At 38.2% G+C, this 24299-nt stretch overlaps 1 protein-coding gene and 1 pseudogene across 6 annotated transcripts in view; one reads left to right on the forward strand and one right to left on the reverse strand.

The window, feature by feature from the left end:
- Positions 1 to 24299, forward strand: part of STRN (striatin) — a 139753-nt gene that overhangs the window by 54423 nt on the left and 61031 nt on the right. For 5 of the 6 annotated variants that reach the window (XM_033176045.1, XM_033176046.1, XM_033176043.1 and 2 more), the window contains exons 3-7: positions 50 to 123; positions 11956 to 12034; positions 15157 to 15324; positions 17974 to 18109; positions 23663 to 23798. In XM_033176045.1, coding sequence (XP_033031936.1) covers positions 50 to 123; positions 11956 to 12034; positions 15157 to 15324; positions 17974 to 18109; positions 23663 to 23798 — 593 coding nt within the window. Of the gene's footprint in view, positions 1 to 49; positions 124 to 6923; positions 7020 to 11955; positions 12035 to 15156; positions 15325 to 17973; positions 18110 to 23662; positions 23799 to 24299 lie in introns of those variants that run through there. The other variant, XM_033176047.1, reaches the window with a different exon arrangement.
- On the reverse strand, positions 10978 to 11609 carry LOC117062475 (annotated as a pseudogene).

The raw sequence follows: 24299 nt of genomic DNA on the forward strand, positions 1-24299 counted from the left end.
AATTTAAATATATTTTAAGATGGTCTGTGTTTTCTCATTTCTTTGTTAGAGCCAAATACCACAAGTTGAAATATGGGACAGAATTGAATCAGGGAGATATGAAGCCTCCAAGCTATGATTCTGGTAAGCTAATTTTAAAGGAAGTTAAGTGTTAAAAAGAAATAATTAATGTCTACTATTTTCTAGCAACAACGTTTACAACTATAAGTTAGTTTCTAATTATTTGCATGTTAGTTATTTTTTCTGACCTGCTTGTCTTTTGGCACCAATCATTTAGTGTCATTTAGATCATTTTCCACCACCTTCCTTCCTTTTCCCTCTTCCCCTTTCTTTTAGTTTCCCATTTTCTGCTTATGTTCTACACTTACTGGAAGGATCAGAGTTCATGGGGTAACATGCACCAGCATAACCTTGTCTTGCTGGGTCTGTCCAATTAATGGGAACTTTGAGATGTGCAGTACAAAGTACATCATGCCCTTGAAATCCTGAGAAAGAGTAGGAAATATGGAGGTAAGAGATTTCTTCTTAAAGCACAGAGGAATTCCTCATCCCAAAAACATAATTCTTCGGTTTCAGATGGAGAACTGTTTTGGTCTTTCTCGCCCACAGGAGTTTCTGTAACTAGAACATGTTTTAACAACTGAAGCATTTATTATAATTTTGAGTTATTTCTTCTTTTTGTCCTACTTCTTCGTACCATCAAACAATATAAAATATTACTTGTAAATAATCAGATATTAAGAAATATAGATATAATTCACTTAGTAGGTATTAGGGAAGAATGACGAAAATTAATCAAAAGTTATCAACCATATTTCAGATAGGTACGTTTTTGGTGTAATTTCAGGTTAAATTTCCCAGTCAGATATCTGAAGACGTTAATGTTCATTTATATCATTTACTGAAATACGTACCTTATACTAGAGGCTTTATATATATATATTTATGTATATATCACTTTAAATTTTAAAGTAGTTATTCAGTAAAGTATCTTCGGTAAAGATAATGTTTATTTGGATTTTACATATGTGAAATTTAAACTCAGAGAAGTGGAAAAACTTGCCTAACGTCACACAGATATTAAGTAACGATAGAATATGGAGCTGAACCCAGGTCTTTCTGACTCCAAAATTCATATTCTTCCCATTTTATTGTATTGCTTCTATATCTGACAATGTATGAAAGAACTTTCCAAAATGAGTTTTAAATGTACTGCCAATTTTATAGTTACTTCAGTGTAGTAGTGTATTAATGCGTTTCCTCAGCTGAATATTGAGTGCTTGAGATCTAGAGCAATGCCAGTTGATCACTGGTGTGTTTTTTTTCCTTGTTTTTTCATATTCTGTCTTTTACTTGAGTGTCTGTTCTTGTGACCTGAGTTGTGCTTAAATTTCAAAATAAATTTTTAAAAAATCTAGGCTATTTCTTAGAAACGTTCTAATACTATATTAACTGACTCAAAAGAGTGATTTTAATTAGTATTGTATTAAAAGGTTTTCATTTCTTAAGTTTTGGATATCAATTTAGGAGAATAGAAGCCTAGATGCAATATATTTTTTAAGTGTTTGTAAGTAAACATGACTGGCTGCAGTGGCTAATGCCTGTAATCCCACTTTGGGAGGCCAAGGTGGGAGGATTGCTTGAGGCTAGGAGTTTGAGACCAGCCTGGGCAACGTAGCAAGACCCTGTCTCTACAAAAAAATTAAAAAATTAGCTGGGGATGGTGGCACATGCCTGTAGTCCTAGCTACTGGGGAGGCTGAGGTGAAAGGATCACTTGAGCTCAGGAGTTTGAAGTTAGGTTACAGTGTGCTAAGACTGTGCCACTGCACTCTAGTCTGAGTGAAAGAGTGAGATCCTGTCTTTTAAAAATAATTGTAAAATTTGTAAGTAAACAGCGCAGCTCAGTAGAAGGAGCTTGTGCTTTAAAAGCAGATAGATGTAAGTTTGACTCTGCCCCAACATTTTAAATTCCCGTGACCCTACTTAATTTCTCTATGGTTACTCCATTCCTGATCTGTAAACTAGGAAATATTCTAGGAATACTTCTTTACTCAAATGTTTATTTTCTTAGCATACAATACCTAGTTATTCTCAGTGTATAATACTTAGTACCTAGTATCATTTCTTCTATCTATCTTTCCAACCATCCACTAATCTTATAAATATTATATATATAATGTTTTTCAGACCTAGTACCAAATCCAGTGAATAAGACAACAATGTCCTGTTGGATTTTTATAGGGAAGATAAAGAAGCGATTACAATAACATATGACATGTATAATGGAGAAATAATAAGTGTTACTGAGCGCAGTAGCACAAACTTAGTCAAGTGGTCAAGAAAGCCTTCTTGGAGGAAGTGATATTTAATTTTGACATCTGAAGGACAAGTAGGAATTAGCCAGGGCAAGTAGACTGACTAAATATTTGTTGAATGGGAGGTGGGAGAAAGGCAGAGTATTAGCAGCAAAGCTTCTGAGGTAAGACTATGGCACATTTGAGAAATGGGATACCTGGATAGTAGTGGGAGAGAGGGAAGGAATGTTTCCAGAGGTAGATAGAGAGTTAGCTGGAGGGTAGAATAGTTACAAGGGCCTTGTGACACATGTTAAGTAGTTCATGCCTAGGAATATTCTGAGCATTTGAAGAAGGAAAGCATGGCCGGGCGCGGTGGCTCAAGCCTGTAATCCCAGCACTTTGGGAGGCCGAGACAGGCGGATCACGAGGTCAGGAGATCGAGACCATCCTGGCTAACACAATGAAACCCCGTCTCTACTACAAAAATACAAAAAAACTAGCCGGGCGAGGTGGCGGGCGCCTGTAGTCCCAGCTACTCCGGAGGCTGAGGCAGGGGAATGGCGTAAACCCAGGAGGCGGAGCTTGCAGTGAGCTGAGATCCGGCCACTGCACTCCAGCCTGGGCGACAGAGCAAGACTCTGTCTCAAGAAAAAAAAAAAGAAGAAGAAGAAGAAGAAGAAGGAAAGCATTTGAAGGATCTTAATTAGGGGTTTATGATCAGATTTGCTCTTGGATTACATGGACTGTAGTGTGGAAGATGGATTAGAGAAGAGTAATGTTGGAGAGGGGGCGACTGGTTAGGGGACTGTTGCAGCAATCTGGGCAAATGAGTAAGGTTTCCTTGACAAGGGTGTGTTCATGAAATATTTAGGAAGTAAAATCTGCAGGAACTAGTTCTTTTTATGTATACATAAATTTGATTTTATGCTGATCTTCTCTGTATTATTCTAATTTTAGTATATGTGCTGCCAAGGCAAGCACAGGAACTGCTTCTTGATTGGATGTAGCGGGTGAAAAAAGGATGAGTCAGAAGTGACTCCCACATTTGTAGTTTGAACAACTAGACCAGAAGTAGGTTTGGAAAATGGTGGGTTCACTTTTGGATTTATTTCTTAGATAACCAAGTGAAGATGGCTAGTAGACAGTTGAGTATATGGGTCTGAAGCTCAAGCCAGAAATATGGATGTGTTAGAGACATAAATTTGAGAGGTATCAACATATGGTACTGGTGGCACTCACAGCCATTGGAGTTGAAACGATCACCCAGGAGCTGTATGTGAGGTAAGATTACATAAAATGGAACCCTGAGGGATGACATTTAAAAAACTGGTAGAAGAATGGAAGCATGAAAAGGAGTCTGATACAGAGTACGTTAATGGTAGGAGGAAAACCAGGAGACCAAGGAAACCAAGAGAAGAGATGGTTTCTAGAAGGAAGGACTATTCAACACTACTGGTTAATTCCCAGAGGGCTGAAGAATATCTGTAGGACTTTGTAACACGTGGGACACTGAGAACTTTAGGAGAGAGGTGAGGGCAGAAACGAAGTGGATATAGTTAGCTTTCAGGAAGCTTAAGTTGTGAAGGTGAAGGAGAGAGATTAGAGAGCAATAGCTGGAAGGACACATGGGGTCAAGGAAAGTTGTGTGTGCGCGCGCGTGTGTGTGCACACGCACGCGCATGTGTGATGTGTGTCTTAGAGGAGTAACCAGTAAAAGGGAAAGAGTAGAGGTACTCAAAATAGGAAGATAATGTGAAGAAGGTGATAGGGTTTGGATTCTGAGCATAGCTGGAGAATGGCAGGAGGAGCATGTCTTTTATCATTACCAAGAGAGAATGTAGGAAATTAGGTTAACAGGTTTATAGATTTGGATTTCTGTTTGGTGGTGGGTATTTGAGGGAACGTCCACAAATGATAGCTTTATGTATGAGAGAGGATTATCTGCTGAGAGTGGGTCAGATGTTTAAGAAAAGTAGAAAAGGTTTAAAATGCTAATGGTAAACAGGAAGACTAACTTTCTAGGGAATAGTAGGGTCAAGAAAAGCTGAGAGTCCAGTTGAGGTGTGTGATCATGAGTGTATGTAGAGGCACTAAGCTACACATTTGGTAGCCTGGGTAAAGTCAAAGAGAATGCAGATAGTTAATAGTTGAATTCACGGAGAAACAAAGGGACAAAAAAATTTGGCAAAGGAATGATTGAAGTGATAAGCCATGAACTATAACTACAGAGGGAAGGATGTGAAGACACAAGGAGGCTGGCTAATGAGTGAATTAAAAGTAAGGGGGTAGATTCTGTTCTAGGGCAGGTCAGCAAACTTTTTCTGTAAAGGGCTGGATAGTAAATATTTTGGGTTTTGCAGGCTGTTTCAGCTACTCAGCTTTGCCACTGTAATGTGCAAGCATTCATAGACAGTACAGAAATGAATGGATGTGTCTGTATTATAAAAATAGGTGGTAGGCTGGATTTGACATGCAGGCAGTAGTGTGCTGGCCCCTGGCTAGAGGTCCCAGCTAAGTTAAAGAACTAGTGAATTTAGGGAAAAAAGAAATAAAAAAGAACTAATGAATTGGGAGTAATTGAGCCTGACGGGTCTGCTCAGAGAATCAGTTTGCATCTATGATAGTTCTTCATGATGACAAAACCTAAGGTATGACAGCTAGAGAGGGTAGTGGCTATGGAGAGGCAGAAGTGGATCACCTACATGCATATTGATTTCATTCAAAATAATGTAGAATTTTGGTGGCAGAAGCATGTGAGCCAGATTTGGAGGATTACCTTGGGATTTATAGATGACAGTGATAAGGACTAGGAGGTGGCAGAAAGGGTATACTCAAATAGCATAACCCTTAAAGAAGCAGGGATTTTTTTTCCCATTCTTTGCTCTTTTATGTATTTACCATATTTTCCTAAAACTGATAATCCAAACATTTTCTGAAACATTTTTCACTAAAATTTACTTTGCCTTTCTGATTTTTTTTTTGTCCCACTTTCAGACCTTCATATTTCTACTTTAGGAAAATTTTATCTCAGGCTATGTTAAAGTGTATTTATTTTTGATATTTCAATCTCTCCTATTTAATATTAGAAGCCAGGTAGTTGTTGAAAGTTGAATATATCCAGTGTGATAAATTCTGTCTTTTAATTGAGAAATTTAGACCATTTGCACTTACAGTTATTGATATGGTTAGGTTAATGCTACCACCTTTGTAATTTGTTTCGTTTTGTTCCGTCTGTTCTTGTTTCTTTTCCTTCTTTTTCAGTCTTCTTTTGAATTATCAATTTTTTTTTTTTTTTTTTTTTTTTGAGACGGAGTCTCACTCTGTCGCCCAGGGTGGAGTACAGTGGCCGGATCCCAGCTCACTGCAAGCTCCGCCTCCCGGGTTTATGCCATTCTCCTGCCTCAGCCTCCCGAGTAGCTGGGACTACAGGCGCTCGCCACCTCATCTGGCTAGTTTTTTTGTATTTTTTAGTAGAGACGGGGTTTCACCATGTTAGCCAGGATGGTCTCGATCTCCTGACCTCGTGATCCGCCCGTCTCGGCCTCCCAAAGTGCTGGGATTACAGGCTTGAGCCACCGCGCCCGGCCTCAAATATTTTTTATGATTCAATTTTATCTCTTTTGCTGACTTATTAACAGTAATTCTTATTTTAGTAGTTGCTTTAGGAATTACAAGGCACATCATTAACTTACTACAATCTATCTTCAAGTGATAATATACCACTTCATGGATAGTATAATAACCTTATAATAGTGTACTTCCGTTTCTCCTCTTCCCAGTCTTTGTGCTATTGTTGTCATGTATTTTACTTCTATGTATGTGATAAACCACACACTACATTGTTATTTTTTTCAGCAGTCTTTTGTCTTTTAAAGATATTTAAATAATAATATGAAAAAAATTTCCCAATACTCATTATTCCTTTGTGTAGATCTGCGTTTCCATATTATTTTCCTTCAACTTTGAAGTCTTCCTCTCACGTATCTTGTAATATGGAATGCTAGTAATGAGTTTTTGCAGCTTTTGTATGTCTGAAAAAGTCTTTTTTTTTTCTTTTTGAGACGAAGTCTCACTCTTGTCCCCCAGGCTGGAGTGTGATGGCGCGATCTCAGTTCACTGCAACCTCCACCTCCCAAGTTCAAGCGATTCTTCTGTCTCGGCGCCCCGAGTAGCTGGGATTACAGGTGCCTGCCACCACACCAGGATATTTTTTGTATTTTTAGTAGAAATGGGATTTCACCATGTTGGCCAGGTTTGTCTAGAAACCCTCCTGACCTCAGGTGATCCACCCGCCTTGGCCTCCCAAAGTGCTGGGATTACAGGCATGAGCCACCGCGCCGGGCCTGAAAAAGTCTTTATTTTGCTCATAGGCATTACTTCTGATGAGGTATCTCCTGTTGTTCTTATTTTTGTTCCTCTGTATGTAATGTGACCTTTTTCTCTGGCTGCTTTTAAGATTTTTCTCTTTACCATTGGTTCTAAGTGATTTTATTATGATAAGCCCTGGTGTAGTGAGGCCTCCCTGCATGTTTCTTATGCTTGGGATTTGTTGAGTTTCTTGGATCTATGGGTTTATAGTTTTCATGGAATTTGGAACTTTTCAGCCATTATTTCTTCATATACTGTTTTTGTTCCTCCCTGTGCTATGATCTGGAAACTCTCTCTAGGTGGTGTCTGGGACAATCATGAGGCTTACCTGTTTGCTTCCCCCTTCTCTCAGGTATTACTGTCCTTTGTTGCCTGACGTCCAGTGTTTTGAAAACCATTGTTTCATCTGTTTTGTTTTATAATTGTTTCAGCAGGAGGGTAAATCTAGTGTCTATTACTCTAATTTGACTGGAAATAGCAGTCAAATACTTTTGATATTACCGAGAAATTCAACTGTTATCTATATTAAAATCCTCACTTTTACATAATGTCACTTTTTGAACTTGACAAGGCAAGAATGAATGTGATAGTTGATGACTACTTGCTAACCATGGAAGGAACTGCGAGCTTAGCCTGAATAAGGAAATATAAGAGCTATTTGACTTTGGGTTTCTTTTTTTAACCTCAAATTTTTTTTTTCTTTGAGATGAAGTCCTTTGCCCAGGCTGAAGTGCAATGGTACAATCTCGATTCACTGCAACCTTCGCCTCCTAGATTCAAATGATTCTCCTGCCTCAGTGTCCCTAGTAGCTGGGATTACAGGCGTGTGCCATATTGCCCAGCTATTTTTTTTTTTTTTTTGGTGGGGGATAAAGTCTTGCTCTGTCACTCAGGCTGGAGTGTAATGGTGTGATCTTGGCGCATTGCAACCTCCGGCTCACTGCAACTTCCGCCTCCCAGGTTCATGTAATTCTCCTGCCTCAGCCTCCTGAGTAGCTGGGATTATAAGTGTGAGCCACTGTACCCGGCCTCCAACTGATTTTTGTATTTTTAGTAGAGATGAAGTTTTACCATATTGGCCAGACTGGTCTCAAACTCCTGGGTATGAATGATCCGCCTACCTCGGCCTCCCAAGTGGTAGGATTGCAGGCATGAGCCACTGCGGCCCAAGCCATAACCTCAGATGTTACTTAGAGAGTCAGATTTTATCTCAGTATAAGAATACACTTTTTTTTAAAGAGGATAGGGTACATTTTTTTTTTTTTTTTTTTTGAGACGGAGTCTGGCTCTGTCGCCCAGGCTGGAGTGCAGTGGCCGGATCTCAGCTCACTGCAAGCTCCACCTCCCAGGTTGATGCCATTCTCCTGCCTCCGCCTCCCAAGTAGCTGGGACTACAGGCGCCCGCCTCGTCGCCCGGCTAGTTTTTTATATTCTTTAGTAGAGACGGGGTTTCATTGTATTAGCCAGGATGGTCTCGATCTCCTGACCTTGTGATCCGCCCGTCTCGGCCTCCCAAAGTGCTGGGATTACAGGCTTGAGCTACCGCGCCCGGCCTGGATAGGGTACATTCTTATTTGATTCTTATTAAGATATAATTTACGTATCATAAAAGTCACCCTTTTTAGTGTTTTCACAAATCTCTCCCTCCCTACTCTAATCCCCTGGCAACCAGTAGTCTGTTTTCCATTTCTATAGTTTTGCCTTTTCTAGAAAGTCATATGAATTCCAGAATCTTACAGATTGTAGCCTTTTGATTCTGGCTTATCTCACTTAGAATAATGCATTTGAGATTTATGTATGTTTGTATCAGTAATTCATTCCTTGTTCTTCTTGAGTCATATTCCATTGATTTGCTCTATCACACTTTTGTAGTATCACTGGCTGCCAAAATAGGCACAAGTAGTTGAGTATATTTGAGGATGGCATAGAAAGGATTTAGCCCTATTCTGATGGGAGATTTAATGATCTCAAAACTTCATTTCATATCTGAAGTCTTGAAATGACAATGTAAATGTTTTTACTTGGCAAGTACAGGTTATTCACTTGACTTAAGAAGGAGATGTATTGGAACATACTACGTTACATACACAGATCCTGAATTTGTGGTCAGTAGAAACAAGATGTATTTGTTTTTCCTTAGCTTGGGGACAGCGTTTTTGCCCCCTTCCTTTTTTTTTTCTTTTTTTAAATTTATACCCTCTTCGAAGTTATCACAAAGTAATTAGCTTCTTTTTGGAACTAATTTAATTCCCCTTATTTTCTACCCGTCTCTGTGGTCTACTCTACTTCTGTTTCTTTTGTATGTCACAGAACTAAGCCTAGTTATTTTAGAGTTGTTTTAGGAGAAAAACAAACATGCAAGATTTAATTCTTATTTTTATTCATGTATTTCTCTAATTTCCTATTGTAGTGATAGCATGTGAAGGAAAATGCTGGGGCTCTGGAGTGAAACAAATTCAGCACTTACAACTGAGTTTCTAACTAAAAAACCTGAAAATTACTTTCCGAAACTCAGCTTTCTTAGAATCTTTAAAATGAGGCTAAGTACCTACCTTTGAGGTTGTAAGGAATAAAAGAGATAATATATGTATTTTTAACAAAGTATGTAGTAAATACTTAATTTCTTTTTTTCTTTTTTTCTTTTTGGAGACGGAGTCTTGCTCTGTCACCCACGCTGGAGTGCAGTGGCATGATCTCAGCTCACTGCAACCTCCGCCTCCCAGGTTCAAGCGATTCTCCTGCCTCAGCCTGCTGAGTAGCTGGGATTACAGGCATGTGCCACCATGCCTGGCTGATTTTTTGTATTTTTAGTAGAGACGGGGTTTCACTGTGTTAGCCAGTCTGGTCTCAATCTCCTGACTTCGTGATCCGTCCGCCTTGGCCTCCCAAAGTGCTGGGATTACAGGTGTAAGCCACCATGCCTGGCCCGTAAATACTTAATTTCAAATATTACCAAATAAATTTTTCCAGTCCCTTTTGTATCTCCACTTGAATAAGATCCTATAAAGATTAGCAGTTTTTTATAGAGTTTGATCAAGAGCTGAGGAAAGTATGTACTTTTTTTGTACTGTTAATATAGAACCATAGTGTAGCTTAGTGATAGATTGTACAATCCAGACTTACCATAGGGAAAGCTCTTTTTATTTTACCACCTTCTAAAAAGGATTCTGCTTTTACCTAATGATGAATTTAAGGTTTAAAATATTTAGGAGATTTTCATTCAAAGAATGTTGTTAAAAGAATACTTGAGTTTTTTTTTTTTTTTTTTTTTTGAGAAGGAGTCTTGCTCTGTCGCCCATGCTGGATTGCAGTGGTGCAGTCTCGGCTCACTGCAATCTCTGCTTCTTGGGTTCAAGGGATTGTCCTGCCTCAGCCTCCTGAGTAGTTGGGATTACAGGCACCCACCACCACTAATTTTTGTATTTTTAGTAGAGATGGGATTTTGCCATATTGGTCAGGCTGATCTCAAACTCCTGACCTCAGGTGATCCACCCACTTCAGCCTACCAAAATGCTGGGATTACAGGCATAAGCCACCACGTCTGGCCTTCCTGAGGTTTGTAAATATAATAACTAATGAAGGAAACAGGTTTGGATTGAGGTTGTTACATATCTGCTCTTTACCAAATTGGCTTTTCTACCATTATTCCTCAGTACTTTTTTCTAATTCGTTTTTTAAAAAAATTATTTATTTGTTATTCATTCATTCATTCATTCATTCATTTTTTTGAGACAGGGCCTCCCTCTGTTGCCCAGGCTGGAGTGCAGTGGCACGATCACAGCTCACTGCAGCCTTTACTTCCCGAGCTTAGGAGATTCTCCCACCTAAGTCTCTCTAGTAGCTGGGACCACAGTTGCATGCTACTATGCCCAGATAATTTTTTTTTTGTAGAGATGGGGTTTACTCCTTGTCACCCAGGCTGGTCTCAAAGTCTCAAACTCCTGGGTTCTAGAGATCCACCTGCCTTGGCCTCCCAAATTGCTGGGATTATAGATGTGAGCCACCATGCCCAGTTATTATTTATTTTTAATTTTTAATTTTTGTGGGTACATAGTAGGTGTATATATTTATGGGGTACATGAGATGTTTTGATAGAGGCATGCAATGGGTACTAGTCACATCATGGAAAATGGGCTATCCATCCCCTCAAGCATTTATTGTTTGTGTTACAAATAATCCAGTTATACCCTTAGTTATTTTTAAATGTTCAATTATTATTATTATTGACTTGTTCTAGTTCTGATGTGCTACTTTTTTGGGGGGGGGAACAGAACAATAAACACCTTTATTACACGGGTGAAGACAAAAACGAGGATTTATGTGCCTTTCCGGGCCTTGATTTTCCTAAGATAGAACTCCAACTCTTTGCCCTCTAGCACATAGCCATCTCCTCGGCCACACTGTCCCGGCCTGGAAGCAATGCACGCAAGAAGCTTGCCCTGCTAGAACTGCTCCTCCAGGAGACTGCTGATTTTGGCATTCTTTTTCCTTTCATCGTATTTCTTCTGAATTTTTTTAGATTGTTTTTTGGTTAAAATCTCTTCTTCCTCAGGAGTCAGCTTGGCTCCCTTCTTGCGGCCCAGGGGCAGTGCATAGTGGGACTCGTACCACTGTCGGTACAGTGTGCTGTCGATAAGCACGATGCAATTCTTCACCAGGGTCTTGGTACAGACCAGCTCATTATTAGATACATTGTAGACAACATCGATGATCCTTGTTTTACGAGTACAACACTCTGAGCCCCAGGAGAAATTCCCTACGTCCAGCCTCAGGGCATGGTGTTTCTTGTTACCTCCCTGCACAGGGACTGTGTGGATGCGGCGGGGGCCAATTTTGGTGTTGGCAGCTGGGCGCCCCAATTCATACTTCCGCTTTTTGTGGTAGGGCTTTCTCTTGTCCCTGGTTTTGTGCGCTTGTGCCAGTTGTCCCGAGAGATGCCCATCGCTCCGTGCTGGCTGGAAAGAGCGATGTGCTACTTTATAATACTTTTATTTGCCTCTCATTTTGTGACTTGATTGGATAAGTCTTTGTTCTGCAGAAAAATTCTCAGTCTAGTTAAAGATAGGGAAAATGTATTTATTTTAGTTTCATACTCTTAGGGAAATCCAGTAGCAATAATTTATATTAGAGTTTTGTTATAGAAATTACAGTTAAAAAACAACTTGCATTATCCTAACACATACCTTACATTCATAATCTTATAAATGTTTATTGGACCTTATTAATGAATTGAGATGCCCTCTAATATGTAAAACAAGTCAGTTTTATTATGACTTAATGTTTTCTAGATGAAGGTAATGAAACAGAAGTGCAGCCACAACAAAACAGCCAGTTAATGTGGAAACAAGGTCGACAACTACTCAGACAGTAAGTGCCCCAAGGTCAAACTTATGTGAACGGCTGAAGACAAGAAACAGTTTTATGAAGTTATTTTTACTATGTATTTTCAAATCAGATGAATATTTTATCTCTTATTATACAGATGCTGTGAAAAAGCTTAACTGAATTACTGTTCCTTTTTCATATTAAATACTTTTTCTGTGTGGTAGAACTTACATAGTTAAAAGAGTTTTATACCTTTAAAGTTATTCTTTTCATTGCATATTTTGTGTATGAATATATAACATTTTAATATATGTGCAGTTGGTCAGGCAAAGTGGCTCACACCTGTAATCCCAGCACTTTGGGAGGCCAAGGTAGATGGATCACTTGAGGTCAGGAGTTTGAGACTACCCTCACCAACATGGTGAAACCCCATCTCTACTAAAAATACAAAATTAGCCGGGCGTGGTGGCACATGCCTGTAATCCCAGCTACTTGGGAGACTGAGGCAGGAGAATTGCTTGAACCCGGGAGGTGGAGTTTGCAGTGAGCCGAGATTGCACCATTACTCCAGCCTGGGCAACAAGAGCCAAACTTCATCTCAGAGAAAAAAAAAAATGTGCAATTGGAGTTTACATGCAATTTTGTTATGTTTTAAAACTTCTAAATAATTGGAGAACTTTTTGAATTCTCCAAATTCGCAAATATTGCCTAACATGTATTTCATTCATTCATTCATTCATTCATTCATTCATTCATTGAGATGGAGTCTCACTCTGTCGCCCAGGCTGTAGTCCAGTGGCACAATCTGGCTCACAGCAACTGCTGCCTCCTGGGCTCAAGTGATTCTCTTGCCTCGGCCTCCTGGGTAGCTGGGACTACAGGCATGTGCCTCTATGCCTGGCTGATTTTTTTGTGTTTTTGTAGAGATGGGATTTTGCCATGTTGGCCAGGCTGGTCTCAAACTCCTGACTTCGAGTGTTCTCCCAGCCTCAGCCTCCCAAAGTGCTGGGATTACAGGTGCGAGCCACCACGCCCAGTCACCTTTTTCCGTAAAATATTAATATGTATTTGAGACAATAAAGAGTAAACAAAGATGGGTTGAGGTTCTGATATCAAGAGGTAGACTAGACTCACCAGCTCAGTGCCTGGTTCTTGAATACCACCTTTGAAACTCATATTCAGATTTGTGCCTCAGTAAAATGAAATTTGCTACCTGGTTTTTTGGAGGTTGATGATAAGTTTTTTAAACCCAAGGTTTCCAAAGTGGATGTATAGCAGCTATTCCTTTTGACTATGGAAGGAGAATCTTAAAATGTCTTTACGTATCTATTTTTTAATCTCGATAGTTACAAGAAAATGAGATATTTTCTGATATTTAATAAGTGGATTTTTACTAATGCCCACACTTTGATCTTAAATATGACTTACACATCTTCCTTTTTAAAATAGATGTGTTCTTAGAATGCTAATCTTTTTTTTTTTTTTTTTTTTTTTTGAGACGGAGTCTCGCTCTGTCGCCCAGGCTGGAGTGCTATGGCCGGATCTCAGCTCACTGCAAGCTCCGCCTCCTGGGTTTACGCCATTCTCCTGCCTCAGCCTCCCGAGTAGCTGGGACTACAGGCGCCCGCCAGCTCACCTGGCTAATTTTTTTTTAATATTTTTTAGTAGAGACGGGGTTTCACCGTGTTAGCCAGGATGGTCTCGATCTCCTGACCTCGTGATCCGCCCGTCTCGGCCTCCCAAAGTGCTGGGATTACAGGCTTGAGCCACTGCACCCGGCCGCTAATCTTTTTTAAAATGAAAAATGGTTTCATAATGAGCTACCCAAGAGATATTTTCAAAAACTTCAAAGGACCCATAATCTGTTCTTCAGAGTAAAGGTGTCATTTTATCAATGAATGGGGAAGTAACTGTTTAGTAAAACCAGCTTATCTATGGCAAGAGCAGTTTTGAAACAGGTATTTGTAATGTGATTTTGTTGCCAAAGTGAGATATGTCTCAAATGTTATTTGTTAAAAATGGAAAAATACAACATCTTTGAAGCAGTTTTCAAGAACTTTAAATTTAGGAAAGTTAGGAATTAATTATCCAAATTTTAATCGAGACCTTTCTGTAAATATTGGATGGGATTGAAAAACGGGCATCTTGATTTGGTAAGATACACTTAACTCCCTTTGATCACATATGTTTTTGAGATAACTCTTTCAGCTACTATAACTAAGACCAAATCTTCCAATAAACTGAACTTAAACTGGTTATCTTGTCAACCTTTGTTTTCTTCTTTCATCCAGCAGACTCGGTGCCTACTTATAAGTTAATGTCTGATGTTTGTCTGTCATGTTTATTAATGGCATTTACCTTTTTCATGGTCCTGCCACTGCCACTTTTGGTCTCTTTTGGTCAACTTTGGTGTTACTAGGCCTTGAGTGGTTTCTATATGCCAGGTACAATATTAGGTATGTCTGTTTTAGGAATTAGAAAACTGAGGTTCAGGAGAATTAAAGTTGTGCAAGTAAGTGGCAGAAATAGGACCTAGATCTAGCTCTCAATACAAAGCCTTTGCTCTTTTTTTGTGCTGCTGCCTTTCAGTAAGGTACACACACGTGTGTATACACACCCCCTACATGCTACAATTTAATTGCCGTCTATTTTTATTTTAAAGTTGTCTCAGGATAGAAGCTTCAATTCTGCAGAAGTGACTCGAGAAATACTGCCTTCATGTGTGTAATGAAGGACTCCATATATGCTAGGAACATTCTGTCTAGATCACAAACAGTTGATCCATGACGAATGTAAAAAACTACTGAAATAACTATTATAAAATACTGATTTGGTAGAGTCTGGGAGTGAGCTAGCTCCAATCCAGCCTAAAGGAAAGAATGTGCTATTAGATATATTAAAGACCAGCTTCTTCTTATAGTAAATGTAATGAATGGTGTATTGTATAGTTCTCTCATTTTTCTCAGTGACTGTAGAGGCTGGTACTGCAAGAGACAGCTCCATCTGCAGCTGGAAGATTATTTATTAACAAGTCTTACTAGCATAGTACTGTACTGTTAAGTCTTAATGCAGGCTATGAGCATAAATAAATACTTTTATTTACATATTAAATTATAGAATACTGATTCCAGTATGACTGAACTCTAAGGATTCTCTTCACACAGGTATCTACAGGAGGTGGGTTATACAGATACTATTCTAGATGTGAAATCTAAACGAGTGCGAGCTTTGTTGGGCTTTTCAAGTGATGTCACTGACAGGGAAGATGACAAAAATCAGGACTCAGTTGTAAATGGCACAGAGGCTGAAGTTAAAGAGACAGCAATGATTGGGTAAGTATTTTGTCTGGAAGTGTTTTAGCTATAATTCTTATTAAATATTTTTGGTTTTATGGGCATTACTTGTTCTTTTAGGTAGTGACATAGAAGTAATTTAATTATAATTTAATAAAAATTCTAAAATTTTATTTGGTTAGAAGGTAACATAAGGATTGGAGTTATCATTTATGACTTTTAATTCAGGAATATTATTTATGATATTTATTTGCTTGAAACGTATGTATTTAATACAGATTTTAATATATTGACTTAAACACTAAGTAAAACTTTGGAAAAGATTTTATTTGGAAATTCAGTACAAATCTGTAAGAATGACATTTCATGATTGGTGATCCAGAAATTGTAAAAATACCTCAAATTCTTTAGAAGTAACCCTGTTTTTTAACCGCTTTTGTTTATCTAATAATGTTGTAATTTATCTTTCCTTTGATATAAAATATCTATTTTAAGTAGCTATTTTGAAGTGACAGCGTAAGTGTGAAAAATTCAGTAGCTGTTTGAAATATTTTCCATTTTGGATTGTGTAGCATATAATTATATGTAATTCTGCTCAAAATAAGCATAAACAGTTCAATAAAGAGATTCTTATTTATTGGGAAAAAATTTCCATGATTGTTAATTGAATAAAAAACCGAAAATTCTGTGAATGTTTAAGTTTGACTTTTATTTTGACACTTGTTTAGGAAGGAAGAATGGTTTTAATTGAATTCTATAAATTTTCTAGCAAGAAGATAGTTCCTGTTATTTGGAATATAAATTAAAATTATGGGATTAGGTAAATGTTCATTGTAGGATTTTTATAAACAAAGTTCCTTCGAGCCTTAAAATGTATTCATTAATAATTAAGAATACATTTCCAACTTTGTAGGCTGCGTTAAAAAATACATTAACTTATATTTGTAAATGTAAGGCATGGTATTTCTCTGTATAGACATAGACTATGTGGACATTATCTTTAGTTCTGTTTTTACATTATGGGTTTAATATAAGTCATCAAGTTAACTTAGATAGTATAATTTTTTATTTCATTTTGTTTATTTATTTATTTATTTTTTGAGACAGAGTCTCACTCTGTTGCCAGGCTGGAGTACAGTGGCGTGATCTTGGCTCACTGCAACCTCCCCCTCCTGGGTTCAAGCGATTCTCCTGCCTCAGCCTCCCGAGTAGCTGGGACTACAGGCACCAGCCACCACACCCGGCTAATTTTTTGTATTTTTAATAGAGACGGGGTTTCACCGTGTTGGCCAGGATGTTCTCAATCTCGACCTCGTGATCTGCGCACCTTGGCCTCCAGAAGTACTGGGATTGCAGGCATGAGCCACTATGCCTGGCCGATAGTATAAATGTTTTTGATAACTATAATGCATACTTTAATAACCTTCAGTAAAGACTTTCAGGGAAGACCACTCTTGTGCATTTTGGCCTTGATTTGTCTTTTAAGAATGACAAAGATACTGTTGCTAATCTGTCCGATTTCAGTAGGGATAAAGAGTTAGGGGAGGGTGATACCAAACACAAAGCTGTAAGCAGATTTGAAATTTAAGGTAGATCTCTTTTGAAAATTTTGTCCATAGTGGTTTCTATATATATATATATTTTTTTTTTTTTTCCGGGAAAATCCTCTCTGTCTAAAAGATTACCTAATGAACTGGAGATAAATCTTTCTGTACTGGCCATTGGAATCTTTACTAAATTTATTTTGAGGGAACTAAATTCAAGTCATATATTTGAAAATTTAACCATTTTTAAGAGATTAATGGCTTGTTAATCAACAGAGTCAAGTCTAGTAGCAATGTTAATTTGACTAGTGTATTGCTGTTAGTAACTTTATGTACACATTTTCCCTTTTACTTTAGCTGTTAAGCAGAAATACAAAATTGCATCAGAGAAAAATGACATATTTGTTATTTTTTTAGTTGTGGAAACTTATGTAAGAGGTCAAAGGGAGAGTTGCAGAGAGGATAAGAGTAGAGAAAAAAGGAGGTAGAGATAATGAAAATATTTTTAAAAAGAGAAATATATTAAGGTTGGTGTAAGGATCAAAATAATAATGAATCAGAAAGGGGAGTTTTTTACATTAGATTACCACTAATCTAAATAGATATGAGTAGCTCACGTCTGTAATCCCAGCACTTTGGGAGGCTGACTGAGGCTGAGGCAGGCGGATCACTTGGACTCAGGAATTAGAGACCAGCTTGGACAACATAGTGGAACCTTGTCTCTACTGAAAATACGAAATTATAAGGGCATGGTGGCTCATGCCTGTAATCCCAGCTGCTCAGGAGGCTGAAAGTGGAAAATTGCGTGAACCCAGGAAGCTGAGATTGGAATGAGTTAAATCATACTACTGCACTCTAGCCTGGGCGACAGAGCCCAGAGACTTTGTCTCCAGGTAGGTAGGTGGGTGGGAGGGAGGGAGGGAAGGAAGGAAGGAAGGATGGATTACAAAGTACTTAAAGAATATCCACTTCATGTATTGCTTTTTAAATTTGTGGGAGTGTAATTGATAAGAATCAATGTAGATAATGTGATTTGGGATTTATAGTTACCATATAAACAGAAGTTAATGCAACATATCATGGGTTAATTCTTTTGTCGAAGTTAAAAAGATTAACTAAGCAGTATGTCCATGTTTTACGCCAGAAAATCAGAGTTAACAGATTCTGCCTCCGTGCTGGATAATTTCAAATTCCTTGAAAGTGCAGCTGCAGATTTCAGTGATGAAGATGAAGATGATGACCTTGATGGAAGAGAGAAAAGCGTCATTGATACTTCAACAGTGAGTTAGATAACTCATACGATATAAATATTTTTAGGGACTATAATACATACTGTATAATGCATAAAAGAATCTATGTTCTTTAATCTTAACCCCTAGCTTTTTCTTTTTCATGAATTCGGAGACATTTATGAGAGTTTGTAATATTGATTTCAAGTTAAGAATATTTTTAGTATAGTAGCTTTCTCTTGAAATTCCTCACTTTTTGACTTTTTGTTCATTCATTGAACAGGACAACTTTTCTGTGGGGCAGATGAATATAGTAAATATTGTGTGTTAAAACAATGCAGGGTTATTGGTTGTTATAAGAGAATAGAATTGACAGACACATCATGGTGCCTGATGGCGACTAGCATCAGCTCTAATATATGCAGTTTTTGTCTCTCTTGTCAGGATTGTTTTGGTAGACAAATTCTGTAGACTTTCAGAACTCTTCCATTAGATTTCTTCAAAATTGTTTAGGATTCTACTCAAGTTTTGTTCAGATGTTTATAAGCTTATTGACTTTCCCATGGCAGTTTCTTGGAATGAGAGATGTCTCTAAGTAGCTACTTCTTTCTCTTCCCTTCTCTATTTTCGTCTCTTTTTCCCTCTTTCCCCTTTTCTTCTCTCTTCGCTTTTCTCCCCTTCTCCCTTCTCTCTCTTCTTCTTTCTTCCTCCTACTCCTTTTCCTTTTTTTTTAAGTAAGATATGAGGACATGTTTTGCTTTGTCTAGGAAAATGTTTGCATTTTTTCTTTCACATTAATTTATTAATAGAGAGGAGGAAAGTAAAGTAATATAAAGCAGATTGGACCTCTAAATAAAGACTTGGGTTTAAGCTCCAGTTTTGCCACTATTTGTGTTTCTTAATGCTTCAGGCTTAGTTTTTTTCATTTGTAAAATGAGGATCGTTATAAATAGCCATTTTAACCATGGAGGATTTTGTGAGGAACAAAGAGACAATATGTGCGAAAATGATCTGTTTAACTATAAAGTGCTTTCTAAGTGTAACCTCTCTGTGTTTTATGCCTTCTGTTTCTTGGGCGCCATCAGAGACTCAAATTATTACTACCAGATTATTGTTTTCCCTCACCACTATTCGGTAGTACTCTACTGATAAAGCCCTGCCATGGAAATTATTTGAACTTCAAGTAGTAACTTCCAATTTTTCTTACCCAAACAAGCAGTAGTAGCATATGTCTCAATTTACCATAGTAAAAGGAAAAACCTAAATTTCTGTGACACTTTTTCTGTGTCCTGATCATCTGGAAATTGTGTAGCTCCTTGTGATTTCTATGGGATGCTGGCATTGAGATATTATTTTTCCATCAAAATACTTTATTCATAGCTCAGTATTAAATAATGCCTTGAATCATGATGCTATATGTTTCTGTTAGTAATATCAATTTAAATATTTAAAACATTCATAAACCAATTATTAAAACTATTACATATGATCTTACTAGAAATTCCTAAACCATAGACTGTTATCTTTTTAAGTAAGCAACATAATAAATATACTGTCTTCTAATTAGTGCAGATCATAGTAGTTCTGTGCTGGGTGCAGTGGCTTGTGCCTGTAATCCCAGCTACTCAGGAGGCTGAAGTGGGAGGATCAGTTGAGGCCAGGCAACATAAGCCTAAGCAACATAGCAAGACCCCATATCTAAAAAAAAAATTTTTTTTAATTAGCCATGTATGATGGCACACACCTGTATTTCCAACTACGCAGGAGGCTGAGGAAGGAGGATCGCTTGAGCCCAGGAATTTGATGTTGCAGTGAACCATGATCATACCACTGCACTAAAAAATTTTTTTAGTTTTGGCTGGGCGTGGAGGCTCACGCCTGTAATCCCAGCACTTTGGGAGACCGAGACGGGCGGATCACAAGGCCAGGAGTTCAAGACCATCCTGGCCAACATGATGAAGCCCATCTCTACGAAAAATACAAAAAGTTAGTGGGGCATGGTGACATACACCTATAATCCCAGCTACTCAGGAGCCTGAGGCAAGAGAATCGCGGAGGCAGAGGTTGCAGTGAGCTGAGATTGTGCCACTGCACTCCAGCCTGGGTGAAAAGAGCAAAGTTCTGTCTCAAAAAAAGAAAAAAGAATGAACGAACGAACAAAAGAAATGTAAAAGAAGGTGAAGAGGCAGATAATGAAGAAAAAGAAGAAGATGCAGAGGTGGAAAATAATCCCACATGTAACCCGAAGAACAAACTCCAAAGATGGCAAAGAGAAAGAAGAGGATATGAGGCTCTTCTTTCTCATATGAGGCCGACCCTTGTCGGCCTCCCAAAGTGCAGAGATTACAGGCGTGAGTCACTGCACTTGGCCCTTATTTTTCTTTGCCGTCATTATTATTAGCATTCTCATCATCACCAGTTAAGTGTAATAACAACCTTGAGATTATAACATGCATGTAAAAAGTGATGAGTTCCAAACTGTGTGAAGGCTAACTTCTGCAGCAACATTTAGTCTCCACATTCAGGAACTTTAGGAGGAAAAAGAATGGAACTAAGAGCTATTAACTCTTTTTTTAGCCATAGTATAAAGAATCCCATGTCCCTTTGTGTCATGGCCCTCCTAATGGTTTTTGAAGTGACAGTTTATTCATTTTTCTAATCTGCTTAGGCATCCTATGCAACCCATAACGTCTTTGGTTTTCTCTTAATTTCTTAAATTGGTTTATAAGCTGATTGAAGGTAGAAGTGGAGTGGAACCTTCTATGTCAGGAAGAAAAGTAATATATGCTTATTATTACAAACTGTACCCCTTCCTATTCTAATCCTGTTCTCCAGTGGTAAACGCAATTCACTTTTCTTCTATACCTAAACATTAAAAGCAGAAGACTTTTGGTTTATTTATTTAAAGTAGGATACTTAGTAAATAGTAATCTGCAATGACAGTAATAAATATGTCATTTATCTTTATTCTTCGTAAGGTTATACTGAGGCGATGAGACTAGTAACAGGTTTTTTTCCCCAAGAGTTGCTTTTGTTACTTAATACCGTATTTAATGTTGAAAATACATTCAGACTTGCAATTTGAAGTTCCACGTACTTCTTATGGATTTTCCCTGGTCTTTTTGTCAGGCAGTGAGAACAAGGACTCCGTCTGTAAGATGTTGGTGATGGTCCCTCTGAATTACAGCTGGCAACTCATCAGAGTCTAGAAGAGGGAGACATTAAGCCTCTAGGGTAAAAGAAGATAGATTAGGCAATATATTTATATGTAGAACTCTGAGAATTGGGGTGTCCTGTTGGCATAACTCTTCAGATACACCTTTCTTTTTCTTTTTCTTTTTCTTTTTTTGTGATGGAGTCTTACACTGTCACCAGGCTGGAGTGCAGTGGTGCAGTCTCGGCTCACTGCAAGCTCCGCCTCTTGGGTGCACGCCATTCTCCTGTCTCAGCCTTCCAAGTAGCTGGGACTGCAGGCGCCCGCCACTGCGCCCCGCTAATTTTTTTCTTTCGTATTTTTAGTAGAGACGGGGTTTTCACTGTGTTCGCCAGGATGATCTCGACTTCCTGACCTTGTGATCCACCTGTCTCGGCCTCCCAAAGTGCTGGTATTACAGGCATGAGCCACCGTGCTCGGCCCAGATACACCTTTCTACCTTAGGCTGGCTACCTAGGGAAAATTAGAAAAGAATATTAGAATATGGTTTTGTATTTATAAAAGAATACACATGGCCGGGCGCGGTGGCTCAAGCCTGTAATCCCAGCACTTTGGGAGGCCGAGACGGGCGGATCACGAGGTCAGGAGATCGAGACCATCCTGGCTAACACAGTGAAATCTCGTCTCTACTAAAAAAAAAAAAAAATACAAAAAAACTAGCCGGGCGAGGTGGCATGCGCCTGTAGTCCCAGCTACTTGGGAGACTGAGGCAGGAGAATGGCGTAAACCCGGGAGGTGGAGCTTGCAGTGAGCTGAGATCGGGCCACTGCACTCCAGCCTGGGCGACAGAGCAAGACTCTGTCTCAACCAAAAAAAAAAAAAAAAAAAAAAAAAAAATAAAAGAATACACATGGCCGGGCGCGGTGGCTCAAGCCTGTAATCCCAGCACTTTGGGAGGCCGAGACGGGCGGATCACGAGGTCAGGAGATCGAGACCATCCTGGCTAACACAGTGAAATCTCGTCTCTACTAAAAAAAAAAAAAATACAAAAAAACTAGCCGGGCGAGGTGGCATGCGCCTGTAGTCCCAGCTACTTGGGAGACTGAGGCAGGAGAATGGCGTAAACCCGGGAGGCGGAGCTTGCAGTGAGCTGAGATCGGGCCACTGCACTCCAGCCTGGGCGACAGAGCAAGACTCTGTCTCAACCAAAAAATAAAAAAAATAAAAAAAAAATAAAAGAATACACATTCAGCATGGGTTTTCTGTCCCAGTCTGCCACACTGATCTTGCTTTTTTTGTTTGTCCAATAGATTTGCTAGATGTTAAGAGTGGGAGGTGCTGTAAGCATAGAAGTATTTCTTGATTTTAGGAAAATATCCCAAATAGTTAAACAAATTATTCTAGCGTCATTAAATACTTCTTTGATTTCCCCTATCCAGTTTTTATATGTACCAGGACAGTTAAGGCCACATAGGTTTTATCTATGATGCCACCTTTGTTCTGTTGGTAGTGGTTTCTTGGAGTGCTGTGCTGAGAAGGATTTCTGAGGCTGTATCTTGTCTTTGATGACGAATGCTGTGATTGATGAATGATACCAATTATCAGCATGGGAACAGGGCCATACAAGTTACGTGTTTGTCATGTCTTGGGGTCTACTTCTGAACTCTCTAGTCTATCCTGTTGGTCTGTCTGTAAAACTTTTATATTTTTAAGCCACTCATTATAGTCCAGTGATAACATTTGATCATATCATGCTATTTCTGTTTTGCATGAAGTGAAGAAGCTGAAGTCGAGAGAAACTGAGATATTGAAATTTTATTCAAAGAAAATGCAAACCTAGCATCCTAATTTCTTTATGCCCATGTTGGTAAAGGTGATTGAGAAGGAGATAATTCATAAAGAGCTTAGGCGTATAGATCTCAAAAATTGTCTTTGCATATATTAAGCTTAAGTTTTAGCCCTTCAACTGGATTTATGATTCCAGAGTCATTTCTAAATATAGAAAAATGAAACATAACAGCCTTTACCAATTTGGTGTTAAATCTAAGTTAGATGCACTCTGAAAAATCAACATTTTAGGGAAAAAATTAAATACATGGAGAGCCACTAGAGAAAACTGATGCAAGGTTGGGACAGTAGAAATAATTATGGGAACCTAACAAAGTATGTTGTAAATCAACTAGCTGCTGTTTCAATACATGTCTTATATTTCAGTATGTGGTTCCATTGGTTTACTTAAAACAAGCCGTAATACCGTTGAACAAAGTCTAAATTACTGCTTTAAAATTTATAATGTACATCTTTTTTAAAACTATGTGATTTTCACTGAGTTAGATCGTACAGTTATTTAACACAACAAAGGTACACTTTCTGAAGAAAATAATTGAATTTTCTTATTCAGCGGTGAAGGGAAACTATCTCTTATTTAATTTAGCATGTTTTTCCATCAGATTGTTAGGAAAAAAGCATTGTCTGACAGCAGTGAAGATCGAGATACAAAAGAAGCTCTAAAGGAGTTTGACTTCTTGGTTACATCAGAGGAAGGAGACAATGAATCTAGAAGTGCAGGCGATGGAACAGACTGGGGTAAGGAAGCATACTGGATCCAACCAGAGATGTTAAGTAAATAAAAGAAATTTATATTTTACCAGGAGGGCAACATCTTAACTATAATGTTGAAATATTGAACATTCTGTGAACTTGTTACTACTAGCACCCTTTATCCAGGGTGTTTGTGTGTGTATGTTTAAAGAACATTGTATAACTACCTCATTTAAAAAGAAAAAAAAACAACAACAATACAGTATAAAAATAATTTGAATTACTAAATAGAATATTCTGTTTTCTGTTTAGACAGTAGAACTTGCAAATCTAGATTTTTGTGGAAATTGATTATGAGACTTTAGAGGATTTTTGGAGATCTCATTTCTGACATCTTACATGCAAAAAGAAGTATAAGTTAGAATATTGTAGTCAGTCATTGTAGTTTAAGATTTGACAGTTTGTACAAGGCATAGAATTTTTATTCTCAAAATGTTCTAAAAAATCGAATATTTTAAACATCTAATAAGAGTTAAAACAAGTATC

This window comes from Trachypithecus francoisi, unplaced genomic scaffold, assembly GCF_009764315.1.
Source record: "Trachypithecus francoisi isolate TF-2019V2 unplaced genomic scaffold, Tfra_2.0 Lachesis_group17, whole genome shotgun sequence".
Taxonomy (NCBI): Eukaryota; Metazoa; Chordata; class Mammalia; order Primates; family Cercopithecidae; genus Trachypithecus; species Trachypithecus francoisi.